The following is a 17775-nucleotide window of genomic DNA, read 5'->3' on the forward strand; positions in this document are numbered from 1 at the left end:
CTGTGGAGGAAAAAGGATATTTCTAATGGTATTTTTCTCCAGGTATCATATAAAAATACATTATAAAATAATACTTTACTTATAATAACATATAATACATACATCACAGAAATATATACTGTAATAAATTATTCTCTGATATTCATTATTTCATGGTATTGAACATACTGCTGACTGTGTTTGCAGGATATGTAGATGTATAGCAATATATGCTTGTGTGTTTTGACCTGACTAAAGTAATGAGGAAAGATTTTGCCTTCTGCAGAATTATTGAATTTCTTCAATGTGTTGTACATGAAAATCTTCCTTAATATCGGTATAGAAAGAGGTGTGGACCTGCCTAAATGAGCCAAACCTTCCTTCATCGGGTGGTTTGTTCAAATGTGTCGCTGGAGGATTTTGTCACGGTTGCTGACTCTGGGATATAGTGGGTACTTAAGCCACAAGTAAACATTACAGCTTTACCTAAAGGATAGCCATGAATAGCAGATTTTGTCACGGTTGCTGACTCTCTATATAGTGGGTAGTTAAGCCACAAGTAAACATTACAGCTTTACCTAAAGGATAGCCATGAATAGCCATTAGTTTCACAGGAAGGGAGGAAATTATCCTTTTCCTGATTGTCAGGTAGTTAAACGCGGTCTTCCCAGGGTGGATTTCAGTCGATGAGGTATTCAAACAGTGAGGACAAAGGAACAGTGAAGAATTACATTTCTAAAAAAAGACCTAACTGTAAACAGCAGTAAGTAGTTACTTTCTTGTGTTGTTCTGCCTAAATTAACCCTGAGAAAAACTAAATATCTTTTGTTTGATCTAATTTGCAAATTCGTGGTTTGTACAATTTAACTGAATTAAGGAGCATTGATGGGATGTTGATTAGTGCTGAGATTATCGGCACACACTAATAGGTAACTTGATAAGATCCAGTGGTCCCAGCAGTGGGTATAATTGTCAGAACTATCAGGCAATTTTAGGCAATCCAGATAAATTAAAAATTACTTTGGTTTTTTCGTTGTTTTTTTTTTTTTTTAATTGCTTTGTAATTTGTGCTTTGGTTAATACTAGTAAAGCGTTTCTGGAAGTTTTTCCCCTGTATATTTTTTTCCATATATCCTGTGCTTTTGTTTTGTTTTATAGGGTTAAAAAAAGCCCAAAGAATCAGAAATGCTTTTAAAAATAACTTGCTTTTCAATAGACCCACTTCATTCGCTGCTGGATGACCCACTGTCTGTTATCTGTATGTAAATCCACTCCTTTGTTTTTCCATCAGGTAAAAAGTAGAATTTCCCTGCTTTGCAAGATCCAGGTGCACTGTATGCTCATGAATGCACGTTCCTCTTCAGAGCTCTCTGGCATATTGGCTTTGATCACTTACCCAGTTGAAAAAGCACAAATAAAACGGCAAAATACAAATATAACTTCCAAATAGAGAGAGGAGACATGAAGGAAGACATGAAAGTAAACAAGGTATTGTTTTTTATTCACTAATTTTCTTCCAAGCATGTAACTTTCACAAAATTATCTGCAAAGATCACACTCAAATGATGTCAGTGGTTAATGGGTTGTAAAAAAGTGTATATTAAAAAGCCATATAATTTGTGACTCACCATTCCAGTTTCACTGTGTCTGAGCACAGAAAGAACTAAAACAATGAAAGATTTAGAACCTAAGCTTACATTCTTTAGGGGTTTAAGATTTCCACTGTGGTTAATTGAAGCTATATATGACTAAAATGCTGCAGTTAGATCTAAAGAGAAAACAAGCAAAACTGAACCCTTTCTGATTTAATGCAATTTTGTCTGTAAAAATCTGTTTTGTTTTTTTTTTTTTTCTCCCAGGTATGTTACTATGCTGGTTATACTGTGCAAGTTGGGTAATTGCTCATCAATCAAAAGTCCTTTTCAATAGAAAAGGAGAAAATGTCAGTAGGACAGAGAGGTAGAAAATTATTTTAAATGCAGTAATCTGCTATTCTTGGGGAAAAAAATCTAATTTCCTATGAAATTAGGAATTCATTCATCCATTCATTCTATCTTCCTCTGCAATGTGACTTCTGGGCCCTTAGTGTTTGGTATTTCCTATTTGGTGCAGCGGTAAGGAAGGGTGAGGAAAATTGCTACGTGGGGTTTAATCCTCCCTTGATTCTGAAGGATGGAAGAGCTGAGGTATCAACACCAGTATATGTTACAGTAATCACAAACTGGTTTTTAATTTATAGTGAGGGGAATAATGCCTTAGGGACAATCCTTCACTACCCCAAACTGCAAGAATCTTTTGCACTTTCCAGAATGCTCCCTTCACCGAGAAGGTGAAGAGCATTTGGAAAATTGTGACTGTTTGCTGGGGGTTTTATCTTTTTTGTGGGTCATGTCTGGGGGTATCAACCTCTTAATTTCCTCTTCTGTCCTGCTGAAATAGTACTGAGCAAACCTTTGAATTAACTGCCTTACAATAATTAGATTTGGCAAAATATCTAGAGACACACTCATGTGCCATTACAGGTGAAAAAACCCTCAGCAGATCTGCAGTTGAAGGGTGCCTCTATTTACCCTATCCCAGTATTTACAAAATAAGATAATTATGGTTAAAAGAGCTTTTATTAGTGAAGATTCGCAAATCAGTGACTAGAGAAAATAGTAAATCTTTAACATACAAGAAATAAACAAATGAGGTGCTTTCCTCAGGCAACCCCCACTGTCCCAATATATTCCCAGGAATCCTGCTCTCCTGTCCTTTCCTTATGGTCCAGGAGCTCTGGGCATAATCCCCATCCTCCTTTCATGGAATTAGAGGCTTTCCCACTCATGTACATGTAAAACCTTAATATACATGTATAATTTTCAGTGTTTAAAGTTATAATGGCAGAACAAGAAGAAAGGAGGAGGAAAGACAAAGAAGACTAGTTTTGCTAGAAGTAGTTCTTGGTTCCTGTTAAAGCAATCTGTGGTCTGTGAACCTAAAGAGAGTTGCTTAAGAGCTGATAGCCTTGTTAATGCTGAAATCCCAGTTTAGCTGATCTCTGTCATGGAGGAAAGACAAATAAGACTAGTTTTGCTAGAAGTAGTTTTTGGTTCCTGTTAAAGCAATCTGTGAACCTAAAGAGAGTTGCTTAAGAGCTGATAGCCTTGTTAATGCTGAAATCCCAGTTTAGCTGATCTCACTAAGCATTTTACCCTTCCGTGGGTTTTTGGTCTTGGTTTTTGGGTTGGTGGTTTTTGGGGTTTTTTTTGGATGCTTGGTCGGTTTGTTGGAGATTTTTCTTTCTAACTTTTCCTGGAATCAATAGATATGCTATCTGGAAAATTTGGCCTTTACTAGATTAAATCAGTGTTGAACATCTTACATATTTTGCATTAGTGACAATGGAGTACCACTATTAGATTATTGTTTGCACTGGCAGGGTAGACTGGCAGATGCTTAGCTGATTTAAAATGCTATGGTTAGTGTGGTAACATCAGAGTCAGGTAAGCTGTGGTAGGTAGATACTAAGGGAATAATATTTCCATTTTACTGACTGAGAAATTGAACAACATGGAGATCATGAGGCCTGGCCACAAAACCTCATCAGGCTTTTTACAGAACTGGGAGTCAGGCCCAGTCACCTAAAATCCAGTTCAAATTTCTGGCCATCCAGTGTTACACTGACAGAGTCACTAATTAGTGTTTTGAAGATCTTACTTCTCTCTTACAAACAAAAGGAGATTAATCTTCTAATCCTAAATATCGAATGAATGTATCACACTGTACAGTTACAAAATGATGCTTTCAGTGTGACTTTTTAAACATCTTTCAGCTCATTCAACATTATTTTCTATAAACCAGAGTGCTTACAAAGGAATACTGTTCAACCTCTTCTCTGCAGAACAAAAAGCAGCCCACAACTGTAAGGTCTCTTTCCATTCATCAGCCACCACATCTGTTGCTTGCTTGGACACTGACCAAAATGATTCATTCAAATGTCTAACATTTATTTTTGGTGAAATACTGGGATTATACAGCGTGGCAATATTTCAAAAATGGGTCTAGAAAACCAAGGGAAGTTGGAAACAACTTCCTCAGCTGAAAACAAACACGGCGTTATATCATTCTGCAGCTTTATTAGAGGGAAGGCAGTGGCCAAGTGAAGCAGCTGGAATCACACTGAAGTGACTCTGAACTCTGCAGATCATTTCATTCTTCCTTCTGCTACAGAGCTCAGATCCCTGATTTACAGTGCCTTTTGTTTCAAAGAACTAAGCAAGGTAGGTCAAACTCTCTTATATTTAAGATCTTTCTCTCCCTTCCCTTCTAAATAGTGAGTCTACAGCTGCAACAACACTTGCAGGCAAATGTTGTAAGGTGGAATAGCATATAACGGCTAAAAGAGCTTCTTGGAAGAAAGAATGTGATACTCATTTACTTCAAAGGTTACTTTGAACCACCCCAGCACCAAGAAAAGGTATGAAAATGTGTGTGAATTTAATTTTTAATTACTTTTGAATATGTTAATACACACTCCGAGGAGTTTTACCCTCTCAGCAAATGGTGAGTGACCCTGACTTAAATCTCTCTCTCCCCTCTGTGTTCCCTAGTGTGTTGGATTTAGTTTTTTTTATTTGCTCAGGGATAGTGTGTCTTCTATAGCTATAGCAATTTCCAGTATAATTAGTTAAAAATACATCAGTTCTGATCTGGACAGATTCTAGAACAGAAACTGGAAATAATTTCTACTTGAATAACAGATTAACAGAATACTTCTGAAGAATTGCAGTTCTGCAGAATTAAATAAGGTTTCTGTGACCTCAGCTGGAAAGTGTGTGTGTTTTCCCTAACCATTGTGGAATAAGGTAGGATGTGGATCTAGGTTTCAGTAAGTGTATTGGAAGTGACAATAAGATTTGAAGCCTTGTGTGCTACCACACAATGAGACAGGAATAAATTCCACCTGCTATTCACACTTAGTGATAACAGTGTCATTGTCACCTATTGCCTTTCTAGATGTGATCTTGCAAGCCAAACAATATCCCAGATTTGTTTTTGTGGACTTGGAAAACATGGATACACTGAACATTGTCTGTGAATTAAAACACATTTGATTTCTACGTGAATAAAATAATATTACTGAATAATATAAAAAGCTTATTAATTCATAGCTAAGGAGAAGAGAGTGACTGAGAGTACCAGAGTATGTCAAGGTAAAGTAGTTTGTCAGAGGACATTTGTAGAAACTGATTTCAGGATTAACTTACTTATGATAGGATAGCTTACTTTCACTACCATAGTGCTATTGTTCTGCCTCAGAACTGGGAAATGCAAATATTTTTATAACCCAATTTAATTTTGTTTGATGTGACTGAAACTTCTGGCCAAATTTAAAGCATTATCAGCATCTTATGCCAGACAGACAGGATAGAGGTTCTATCAACTTTACTTCAGTCCTAGGGATTTTTTTATATGCTGTAAGTGAGTCCACTTCTCTTGAACTGAGAATCTCTTTGATTGTGGCACAGTGGAAGTTATTTGACTCTGGAGAATGAATTTATGGTTTGGATTCTCTAATTGCCTTTGTGGAAAAGTCAGGGAAGTACTGTCTAAGGATTCCTAGTTAGGACCTGATTACAGATTTTTACTGCATGGGTGAGAGCAGAGGAAAAATATTGATCAAAATAAAGCAATTTCTATGTCCTGTGCATTATACATTCTTTCTTTTCATTTTAAGAATTTCTTTTTCTGCTAACAACCAAATGAGCAACTTCTGAAATGCTTCAATTTTTTGTTTATTTTTTTATCATTTATATTGATAAATTGATTCAAGAGGAAAACTTAGATCTGTTTCCTAATAAAGCTAGTTGCATTAAAGAATTTTATTCTCTTTGTGTTTTTAACAGACACTTGAAGTTTTTGATCTGCTATTCGATATTCATTTTGAATTAATAACTCTGTTATTCCAAGCACTAAGCAGCAGCCAGGTTTCCAGGGGATTGTAATCCTTTGAATGGTCTTATTATTTGCTTATTTATTTATTTTGTCTTATGGAACGTGCCAGCAGTTCAGCTGTCTCTCTTACTGTGGTGGCTGCTTGTCTGGCTAATTTGCAGTCATTATTTCTGATAATGGTTTAATTTGTGTTCATTCAGTCTGAAGCTAGCAATTTCACCACAGTGCTGGGCTCTGTTGTGGCTGGCTTTGCACAAGAGAGCTGACTGTGAGGAGCAGTTCCTTGTGGTCTCTTAGCAGAAGAAAGGGGCTGCTGTGACTGGGGTAGGCAGTGTCCAAAAGACATTGCTCCTAGAGGGGAGATGCCATTATGTGGACATGAGCTCTCTCACAATTGCTTTTACTTTTACCGTGTGCTTGGGGCTCCTGGGACTAAAAGAAAAAGTTATGTGTCCTTCCTCAAAGGCAGCATATAGTATTTCCAGGAAAGCTCAGCTACTTCTGTACTCTTTCTATCTTCAGTATGTTTCAGGGGTTGGGGGCCTTAAAGCAGGAGCAAAAATCCACATATTAGTCCATGGTTGCTTTTTTCCAAAAGGAATTCCTGCTGGCTTGTTGGTCCTACTTCTCTTCCCCTGTCCCTTTCTGATACTTCTTGAAGGATGTATTTCAAGAATCAAAAGGCACAAGTATGAAGAACCAGAATATTTTCCCTCTATCCACTGAAGATATTTGCCTCTTTATTCTTTTGGCAAGTTATTCTGCTCCCAACTTTACCTTCAAATTTACTGTTTGGCTTAGGGCAAGATATGCCTCTTCCTTTCCCTACTCTTGTATGTGTTTATTCTGTTTAATTATAAACAAAGCAGGAACTGTCTTTCATTACTTGCTATAGTGCCTAGATCCTGCGAGGCTTTGATCTCCAGGACTAGGACCTTTGGGTACTTTCCCAACATAAAATACTTGCTTCTTTCAGCAAGTGTGAGCCTGGCACATGAGCTTTATTCCCTTGTGAGGCCTTTTAGAGCAGACAGAGAAAGTGATGTGTAGTAAGTCCTGTACAGTCAATGTAATGCCACTTCCTACACTCCCATCTCTTCTTTCTAGTGATGCCCTTTTAATGAGTTTCAGCCCCACATCACTTTCATGAGCTATTTTGGAGATGTTAAGAACCATTGCCCATTTAAGAAACCCAAGCACTGTTAACTGAGGGTGTTGTACCATATCTGGCAGAGTCAAGTGAGAAGTGATTTGTAAAGGTAATATGGGAAGCCTGTAAAACCAGTATTTCCAAGCTCCTAATTTAACACTTTAATCACAGGTGCCATCTATTCCTAACAGTGCTTGGAATTATTCCCAATACCGTGTTAGGGAAATGGATAAATATCCAGTCCTCCCAAAACTGTGTTTAACAATGTGAATTTTTCAGTTTTGCAGGAATAAAGCCAGTACTTACTATAGACTTGATCTTAAAGTAAAAAAAAAAAAAAAAAAATTGGCTTTGTGTGAGTAGGAAAATTAGAATAACACTGATACAAGAGTAGACACCCTTAATCTACTGTATGCAATGACCCTAGTATATTAACTGTGAGGACATAATAAAGTATGTTATCCAAAACATTCCAGCTGATAAGATATGTACTACCAGTATTTTGGAACTGGATGTTCTGATATACCCATGCAAAAGTATGTGTCAAGAATAATACAAGCATAGAAATATTACATTTATGCTAGAAGAAACTGCTGAGGGGTAGAATAAACCTAGGAAAATAGAGATTAATTTAGAGGGCAGTACACAACCAAGCATACTGTAAAAAAAGACTAGGAAATTAATCTGTGAAGTTTAATAGGACATCAGAAGGCATAGCAGAGGAATAAGTTGTGGTTCTCTGAGTTATTTTTTAACTCTTCTAGTTAAAAGGACTGCAAATATAGCAGATTGTAACCTATTTTTTATCTGCTATTCAATAGATATTTTGTATCTTGCTGGAGGGAATGTTACTTTGGATTTTTTTCTGTAATGACCTGTTGTTACCTGCATTACCTTTTGAATAGCTGTTGTCTAACATATGTTTAATTGGCTTAATTAGTCAACTGCAGAAAAAAAAATCTCTGCATTTACTCTGTATCCTCTACTCTCACTTTACTATTTTTTGTTTGGAGGAGTTGTGGTTAAAGCATGTGTTTGTTGAAACAGTACAAGCATTTAAAAAACATGCTCGGAGCTGCATGATCATGTAATGATCACATGAATGCTAGTCAAAATATTCTTTCATCACAAATACGTGAAACAGTTGCAAAGTAAAAATTCCAAGTGTTTTTTGCATGAAAACCTTAAAAAGCCATAATTAATTAGAAATGCAAGCATTAATTATCCCATCAGCCCAGTCACTGGAAAGCTGAAGCACTTACATTTTTTAAATCAGATATCTCTGTTGCTCTAGGTATGTAGTTGTTATGGTGGCTTATAGCCAAAGAAAATCCTGCTGGCATTTGAGGAGGAATAGAAAACACATGAAGCTTCCACGGAACAACACTTGATCGTGTGTTAGCTCAGAGCCAGTAGGATTCATGGTGTACCTGCTGGCTCTGAGGTGTGTCCTGGGACTGCTGAGACACAGCAGTGGGGATGGCAAGCAAAGGGTGCAAATCCAGGCTGCTTTTCTCTTCCTTGTGAGAAAACAGACCAGGAGCAGCAAGGGCTGCCCAGGTAAGTGCTGCCTTCCTCCACCTCAATGAGCATGATGGCACAGAAGGGGCCTCCCTTCAGGAAGGAAAAGGTCTCCCAGAGGTGAAGCTGTGGTTCTTCAGCATGAGAGAAGGGACAGTACTAGGTTTGAGAAAGGAGGATAGGGCTGTGGTTGAGCCACTAGGCAGGGACTCTAGATTTAGCACTTGGTTTGATCAGAGACTTCCTGTGGGTCATTCTCAGCATTCTACAGTAAACCAGACTGATGATACTTCTCACTTGAGCCTCACTTCAGTAAGGGCTGTGAATACTGAAGCATTATGACTGGTTATGTAAATACTTTGGCAGTGCTGGCACACACAATACATCAGGCAATTTTAAAATCTCAAGTGTCACTGTCTAGCTAAATGTCTATTTTTTTTGTAAGAATATTAATTTTTTTTCTCTAAAAAATTGTTTCACAGATATGACCAGTCATTTTCCTGACGCTGATGTATGATTTTTATGGTTACACGGTTTGCAGTGGCTACAGCAACTCCAACCAAAGAAATATTAAAAATTACATTCTTACTTTTGTCTTTATTAGCAGAAGAGAATAAGAGCAGAAACAAGTGCTGACTATGGAGTTATCAAATGCATATCCCCGTGCCCTCCCTTTCACCAATGCATATCCTGGGGACGTCTGGGTTTCTTTGTCATCTTTGGGAATGGAAGACTTGGTGCTTGGGATCACCTTGAAAATAAATCAGTTTCAATGATATGCAGTTGCTGGTTGCAGACATTTATCAGGTCTCTGATTGTGGAAATAGGGCACTGCTCAATTGTAGCCATTATCTGGAAGATATTTTATATTCAGGCCAGAACTACTGTGGTACTTTTCCTACTACAGCAGCCTTATTTAGATATGAAGTTGGATTTTCCATTTTTTGTTGAACATTTCTGTGTTGGCAAAACTGCTGGTCTGAAATTGTAGATTTACCAGTATTAACTGAGTCTGTGCTGTATGAGTTTGTTAATCCTGTAGCACTCACTTTGTGTGAAGTGTTATCAGGCTATTATCTGGTCAAAGGATTCAATACCACAGATGAGGTGGTGTGTTATGACTAACAGGGTTGTGTTTGGCCGTGCTTGAAGAAAGTTAGTTTTGGCCTAAGTTCTAGGACGTGTCTAGCTAGTACATTGCAAATACATTTCTAACACTGCTTTGCTGAGAGACATAATGGAGAATGATTGTTATTTGCATTCCTTCCTTATCTGCTAGAACAAATACATCTATATTGTGGCTCAAAAACATTTCCAGTCATATGTCATATCTGTTGTGACCCATTATTGAATTCAGGATGATACATGAAGTAACTAGATTAACATATATCTAATCACCATTAAAAGGATAGTCAAAAGACAGTTTTTTGTGTACGTGCCTGTGAAAGAGAAAACATAGACACAAGCCTTGATTCTGCTTTTGTGTATACCAGCTTAAAATGCTCCTCACCTTAAAATGCTCCTAGTGGCTTTGTCTGCAGGGCCAACTTTAGGCTTATTCTGTAGCATATCTGTGATTTGGTTTTGTAGTATGAGTGTATCAGGCACCTGCTATAGGAAAGTTTCTGCATAAAGGCAAGTCTTATCTTGGCTTTGTTCTTTTGAGGGAGAAATGTGAATCAATGACAGTCTGTAATTTCATCAGTATTCCTTGTGTGTTTTCAGATCTATCCTATGTCTTTGTAAAATGTTTGCCAGAAATACATGTGTGTACCTCTAATGAATTTGCTCAGCCTTCTGAGTTTTGAACTTTACAGATAAACTACAGGTGGATTTCATGTTTATGTTTTTGAAGCTGGATAAATTCAAAATTTGTCACCTCAAAAGTTCCAAGAAAAAACTGATGAATTCAATGCCTGGCTAAACTTGCTGCCACAATATGACAAGCAGGTTCTAAGTGACCTTTTGTGAAACCAGCTGTTCTCCAGCTTTTGACTCTTGCAAATGACAGAAGTTGAAGTGATGCAATCAAATAAGCTTTCCTTTAGCCACAGATAACACACATGGAATGTGATGTGCTCAGAGTTGTTCCAAAAGACATTGATAGAAGGGTTTGTGTAACGTCTTCCCTCTATGAACTGAACTGTTGAGACAGACAACCCTCCAAACCATAATTTTCTAGTAAGTCAGGACCCATTACTGTGACCTCTGAAACCAATATAGCTGGCTAAAGGCTCTAACACTGTTTGTCACACTGAAAAAATAGATCTGGGGACTACCACTCAAATATTTGTGTTAACTTTTAACTAACATGGACAATGAATAAACTCTGACCTTTCTGTAAAATTCAAAAGTAATGAGGACCAAATGTGAGAGAGAGAGGTTGTGTGGGCTGAGCTTGAATTTGTGGTAAAGACTGCCAGTGTAATTCAGTTAGTTCCTAACTTGTGTGATGCCCAGGGAACTTTGAACTCCCAGGAGGACTTTGCTTCTAGTGAAGTGGATGGAAATTGCAACTTTTTTGTTTGTTCTCTTCTATTTTAGACTGAAAGCCCAATGCAATTTAATTCCAAAGCTGTTGCACTGACCTCAGGGCTGAGGTGTGGAGGGGTCAAACAGGATGCTTGTGGCATAGCCATGAATAGGTTCCAAAGTACTGTCCCATGTCATAACTCTAAGGCCATTCTTAGTGTGACAAGAGCTGTTCTATTTTTAGGCAGATCCAATCATTTGTCCAAGTTGTCATTATGGTTTAGCTATAATAGTGGCAGAGGACACAAACTCTAGGTACTTTTAGTAGAAAGCTGCGAATATGTCAACTGAGATCCAAGTCTGTAATTCCCTGCTGAAAGTCAGAGAAAGACTGTTCGTGGAATACTTGGTGAAGTCTCTTCCCAGCAGTTCTGTGGCTTTATATTTTAGAAGTATTTCCTGATTATCTGTATTTCTTAGTAATTCTGCTTTCTCTCCTAAGATCTAAAAGTGCCAAGAGACATCCTGTCATTTAGAAATTAACTTCTGTTTTACAGAAGAGGACAGGAAATGAAACCTCCTGGTCAACTGTTTTCATAATTAAGCAAGTGAATCAAGGAGGCTCAGTTTTCAGAGCTGCTTGTGGCTCAACAAACAGGAATGGACTTGTCAAACAACTGCTGAGCGTACACTTTGCACAGGGTGTTTACTATTTAAAATAAAACTTTTAAAAAAGGACAGGATGAAATCTAAACTCGGTTATATTAATCCATATGCAATAGAACACTGTTCTGTAACCTGTGGCTGCTCCCAATGCTTATTGGCAGGCCCCTAACCACACTTTCCTGTTTATTGAAAAATGTTTTCCATGCACTGGCTCCCCAGACCGGCAGACACTGAGCCAGTGAACTCCACCAAGCCTCCCTTACCCTTTCTAGCAGTTGCCTTAAAGCCAAGCAGAAACTGCTGTCTGAAAGTATTGTTTTCTCTACTGAGCCTCAGTTTGCAAACACATTCATGAGAATTTGTCCAGCTTGGGAAAGCAAGCCATTTGTCAAAGATCATACAGGAAATTGGTGACAGAGTAAGGAATACAATTAGATTTCTTCACAAGACCTAGACTTGAACTGCAAGACACTTTTTACTCTGGAAATTTATTAATTTCAGAGTAATGTATTAAGAGATAATGTGTTTCAGGACCACAGAGAAACATCCCTGCTGAATTATGGTTAATGAAAACAATCTGTGTCCTCATTGATGTAATCCAGTGTGACTCCACTGACAATCACCTACTGCTTATCTTTTTCAGGACAGGGCTTTACACCATGAGTCCTGCTATAGAAGTCCTTCATATATCTCAATGTCACAAGTATAAGTTTCTGGGCTTTGCAAATGTAATTGGCAGTCTTTTCTGAGCCCTAGCCATAAAGTCTAATTTCAGCATCTGTGCACTGGAGCAGTGGTAAACAATGTTCCTTCTGCTTTTTTACTCCCACTGCTAAAGAAGACTCACTGCGTTGAAGACTAGAGTTAGAGAGGAGGAAAAATATAAGCCTGGAAAAATAATTGCATTCTAAAGGTGTGCTCTTTCATTGGAGTTTTAAACTACAGGAGGCTTGGGAAATATTTGGCATTTATTTGGGTATATGTTTTTTCTCCTGCGATACATCATCTTTAAAATGCTAAATATAAAATTAACATTGTTGGGCAGTAGGCAAATGTTTATCATTGTCATTGCAGCTTGAAATTTTTTTGTTTAGATGCATAAATTTGATTTGAAGGTACAGTTTTTTGTATAGGCAAACCCACTTAAAAATCCAGTTGTTAACCTGACTGCCCTCTGAAACTGTCCAAATCTAATGTTCCAGATGTTAATGGTACTGCTCCATGTTTATACTCTTCTCTCAGCAGCTGTTAAGCTGTTTGAAAAAATTACTCAGATGGGTGGTGGTGGTATTTAATGCAGAATCCACCCCCAAGGGGCATGTAATTACATAAATGCAGCCCAATAAGTATCATTCATCAGGACAGCAAACCAAATAACATTCTTTCAGCCTGATGTAAATCACAAATGCTATCATAGCCTCTTGACAGAACAGGCTGTGCTGACTCTTACTACATATTTTTTTAATCAAGAGATATAAAATTACACAACCTTTCTTTCCCTTCCCTGTCTACCCATCTACAAATGGGAAGTCTAATCCTGCTAATGCGTGTGCACATGCGCTGTGAGTAATCCTTTCAGACTGGGTGAATTACTTTTTGGAGGAAAGGTAAGTGCAGGAATACGAGCTTGCAGATGTGGTTGTGCAGGCAGTGTGCTCTGGAGACCCCTCTTGGGTTGTCCCTAGCATGCTGTAATTAATGGCATTACAGGAATGCAGGGCTGAGTTCCAGAAGCACGGGCTGAATTTTGGTTTAGGGATGGAGAGAGCACTCAGAAATTTAGCAATAAGATAAACTGTAGTACAGCTAATTGACTGCTCTCAGGCACAGGTCTTCAGTGCAGCTGAGTCCAGCCAAAATATTCAGCTGTAAATGATGACAGAGTTTCGCAGAATAATTGTTTTGATCATTGCAGAGACTTTTGTCTGACTGTGGCTACCTGTGATGTGTTGCAGCTTTGTTTGCACTGCAAACTAAACACTGTGAAATAATACTGTGAAATAACTTCTGACTGCTTTTCTTTCTGTTGTTCAAACTCTGTTTCCCGTCTGTTCTCCCATTAATTTCTTTCTTCCCCTCTGTTTTGGTTTATATTCCATTTTCCCTCCCCCTCACTTTCCCTCCTACCCACAGAATTTCTATGTGAAAAATCACGTTGTACTTGCAAGTTCCAGAAGCTTTTGTAAGAGAGGAAAACTGAGAAAATTCTGTAATTCTATCTTAAGAAAAAAAAAGGACACAGAACTATTTTCATTTATAGCTCTTACAATGTGTTTTTTATTCATGGGAAGCTTCACTTTCTTTCATCTATTACCTGTTTCTCAGCTCACTAGTGAAAGAACACCATAGTGTGTATTTTCCCTGCAATATGTTCTATACATTTCTTTCTCTACATTCTTTGCTGTATTAAGGAAATCCAAGATGTTAAATGGGCCTGAAAGTAATAATTTCTTGATACAAACACATACATGAAAGAGATGAATGAACTCATGAACTTTTAGTTGCTGGAGAAATCGCTGTCTGTCATGTTGTTAACTACAGTTTGAGGCAGGGTGGTGGGTGAAATTTTATAGAAGATGGTCCTGGCATTTTAAGTGATTTTTTTTTTCCTACATAGATGTCTAATGCTCTTCTGATTTTAGACAGATATAATCCATAAACCTTGCTTCACATAGGAACAGAGCAGTAAAGTACAAAACCTGACCAGAAAATAATAGCACAATCATACTTCAATAAAACTTTGTGTCTGGTCTCCTAGAAATCTATCAGTGATAGATTTAACACTGAGCTCAGCGCTGTCTGTTAAGAAATTAATGTAAGGAAAACACTTATTGAAGATTTCAAGTTCCATTTTGATTTGAACATTTCTTGAAATGCCTGTGACCAAACTTCTTCAGGAGTTTTGTGCAAGCAACTGACAGATAAAAGGTGACAGATTTGCCAAACTAAGGCAATGATTTTGGTTTATGATCAAAAACTTGAAAGAATTACAGTTTACTGTTTACAGTGCAGTAAAATATTTCTCCTTTGACCATTTCATTTCTTTTCTTCCCCAGAAAGCCACTCTGCAACATGACATTTGAAGATTTTGAGAACTACTCTTATTTCTACGATCTGTCTGAGGAAGATGAGTCACCCCAGTCCTCCCTCAGCATTGCCCATATTATTTCCCTTTTCTTTTACAGTGTGGCATTTCTGCTGGGAGTGCCAGGTAATGCCATTGTCATCTGGTTTATGGGCTTTAAGTGGGATAAATCTGTTTCCACACTCTGGTTCCTGAATCTGGCCATTGCAGATTTCATTTTTGTTCTCTTCCTGCCCCTCTATATTACATACGTGGCAATGGGCTTCCACTGGCCTTTTGGGAAGTGGCTCTGCAAAATGAACTCATTCATTGCACTACTTAATATGTTTGCCAGTGTTTTCTTCCTGACATTCATCAGCCTTGACCGCTACATCCGCCTGGTCCACCCCGTCTTTTCCTACAAATACAGGACTGTAAAGAACACCCTCCTTCTGAGTGGGGTCATTTGGATGTCGGCTGCAATTATTGGTGGCCCTGCCTTATACTTTAGAGACACAGCTACAGTTCTCAACAATGTCACCATTTGCTACAACAACTTCCATGTGCATGACAAGGAACTTATTTTGCTGACACATCACATTCTCATTTGGGTGAGGCTTGCATTTGGTTACCTCTTTCCTCTAGTGACCATGGTTATTTGCTACTCACTGCTGATTGTCAAAGTGAAGAAGAGAACTGTATTGACTTCTAGCAGGCTTTTCTGGACCATCACTGCTGTAGTTGTAGCTTTTTTTGTCTGCTGGACACCGTATCATATATTCAGCATTGTGGAGCTGTCTGCTCACCATGATGAGAACCTGCATGACTTACTGCAGGATGGCATTCCCCTCTCCACTGGCCTTGGTTTCATCAACAGTTGTCTCAACCCAATCCTCTACGTTCTGATTAGCAAGAAGTTCCAAGCCCAGGTGAGGAGCACGGTGTCGGAGGTGCTGAAGCTGGCCCTGTGGGAGGTGAGCCGCTCGGGCACGGTCAGCGAGCAGCTCTGGAGCTCGGACAACGCGCCCGCGCGCTGCTGCGAAACTGCCCACTAACTGCTCCTGCCAGCAGCTCTCCACAGGAGCTGACAGGAGATTTGCAGCTGTTCTTCACTGCACATGTGCCAGTCACATGTGCGTCTTTGCATTGACAGTTTTCTGTAAACAGCTGGCTAAATTGCACTCGCTGCTTTAATGGAAAGGTTTTTAAGGGACACGTGGTTTGGATGTGTGCCCTTGCAATGCACATACAGCCTGAACTGAAAGTTATCAGCATAGGTGGAATTACTCTAACTGGGCTTTTGCTGTGGTCCTGTTGGTTTGCTGTGGTTCCATACCTCATTGATATCGAAAGAACACAAAATAAAAGTATTCCTCCTTGCCATTGCTGGTACAACTCCTAATGGAGGCATTCTCATCCAAGAGGCTGTGGCTATACATCTCTGGGTCATGAGTCTCCTGATTGCCTGCTACTGCCCCAAGGAGGAATCCCCTGGCTACATCCCACCTAAATGAAGCTATCAGTAGCTCCACTCTGCACCTGGAGAAGAATCCCAAGATGGAGAACACTGAATTGCTGCCTTCTATTGTCAAAAAAGAAAAATATGGGGAAAAAAACCCTGTCTTCTCCAGTGCTCTTTATCTTATACTCAAAACTAAGACAGGAGACCCTGTGTTTTGGGTCACTTTACTGTATTTTTAGCACCAGTTGGGTGCAAAATACTGAGCTGATGTTTCATGGAGGTATTTGGCTTATTTGAAATGTGCAAAGAATTAGTGAAAATATTTCTTACAGCTTCTGTGCCACACTTCTTTTTCTATGTTTAAAATTTTAGTCCTACAGAGGTTTAGTCCTACAAACAACCATTGATTGTTCTTTATTACTCTTTCAAGCAAAGGTAAAGAAATAATATAACATTTTGTTTGCCTTAATGTTAAGCTTAAAAAATGGGTGGAGTGAATTCATCAGTATTCTGTTACAAGTCTGTAGCCAAATTCGGACTTATTTTCCAAATAAGAGGCAAGACAGTTCATCCAGGAAATGGAGTCCACTCCCATAAGAAAGATGAAGCAGTCCCAGTTATGCTGTATTCTGTTCCAACATGTTGCTTGCTGCAGAATCATACATGCACCAATGCAAATATATATACATGTTATGTGGTGCGAACCAATTTCTGATGCAATACCACTTAATTAAACAGTTGAATGTGGGACAAAACTCTACTGAAAGCAAAAGCACAGAGCTTTGGATAAATTTGAACTGTTTTTTGCTAGTTATTGGCCTAGGTGTAGAGAATAAAACTGCCTTTCAGATAATTTACCTAGTTTATATGGCCTGCCAACACAGTAGCATTTATGCTATAATTGAGGCCTTATATGTAAATAGATTTGCTTTTGTATAAAAAAAATATATATGCATGATCACATCCAGTATTGGTAACTGCACAATAGAAACAGCCTGACTATGGTGTGTAACTATTTCTTTGGGCTCTGGTTCCAGAGTCTGAGAGTCAGGCAGGATCAGTGGAATTTCAGTGTATTCCCCTTTGGGTTGAAAAGCTGGTAAGCAGCATTCTTCCTTTGAGTCATTTGCTGCCTGGTACATAGTTGCTCATCATAATATTTTGGCACCATGCTGCTATATGTGCCTAAATCAAACATTTTGCAGTTTTTCTTCACATGTTCCCTGACATCTTTCTAAGAATGATGTACTCTCCTGGCTGTGGTCCAAGTGAAGTAATAAAATTTTCTTCTTTCCAAAGATTATGTTCATTTACTTTTCTTAGCAGCAATGTGTGGCGACTGGTTTTTCTTATAACAGCTCCTTCCCATGATTTTGGAAGGTGAAATCAAGCCCTGGCCCTTTCTACTATGGGATTTAAGGTTCATGTCAGCTTTCTTCAGCTGTGTGCACTCACATGTTCCTGTGTACAGCACAGAGGCTGATTTTCAAATGGGGGAGCATATATTTCCCATCCTGCGTAAAG

The 17775-nt window shown here is 38.5% G+C and overlaps 1 protein-coding gene across 5 annotated transcripts; it reads left to right on the forward strand.

Moving 5' to 3' along the window:
- Positions 1-675: 675 nt before the first annotated feature.
- GPR1 (G protein-coupled receptor 1) lies at positions 676-17549 on the forward strand. 5 transcript variants are annotated; one of them, XM_039698176.1, is made up of 4 exons: positions 676-742; positions 1271-1467; positions 4094-4241; positions 14782-17549. In XM_039698176.1, the coding sequence occupies exon 4, from the start codon at positions 14798-14800 to the stop codon at positions 15842-15844; it is 1047 nt and encodes a 348-aa protein (XP_039554110.1). In that variant the 5' UTR covers positions 676-742; positions 1271-1467; positions 4094-4241; positions 14782-14797; the 3' UTR covers positions 15845-17549. The 5 variants fall into 5 exon arrangements, with proteins under 5 accessions (XP_039554110.1, XP_039554286.1, XP_039554427.1 ...); XM_039698352.1 differs by lacking the exon at positions 4094-4241; XM_039698493.1 differs by lacking the exons at positions 676-742; positions 1271-1467; positions 4094-4241 and adding an exon at positions 4371-4438.
- The last annotated feature ends 226 nt before the right edge of the window (positions 17550-17775 follow it).

The sequence above is a fragment of the Passer montanus genome, unplaced genomic scaffold, assembly GCF_014805655.1.
Source record: "Passer montanus isolate IOZ18808 unplaced genomic scaffold, ASM1480565v1 scaffold1, whole genome shotgun sequence".
NCBI classification, from domain to species: domain Eukaryota; kingdom Metazoa; phylum Chordata; class Aves; order Passeriformes; family Passeridae; genus Passer; species Passer montanus.

Coding starts and splice junctions, on each gene's coding strand:
- GPR1 (XM_039698176.1), top strand. CDS start 14,798: ATGACATTTGAAGATTTTGAGAACTACTCTTATTTCTACGATCTGTCT.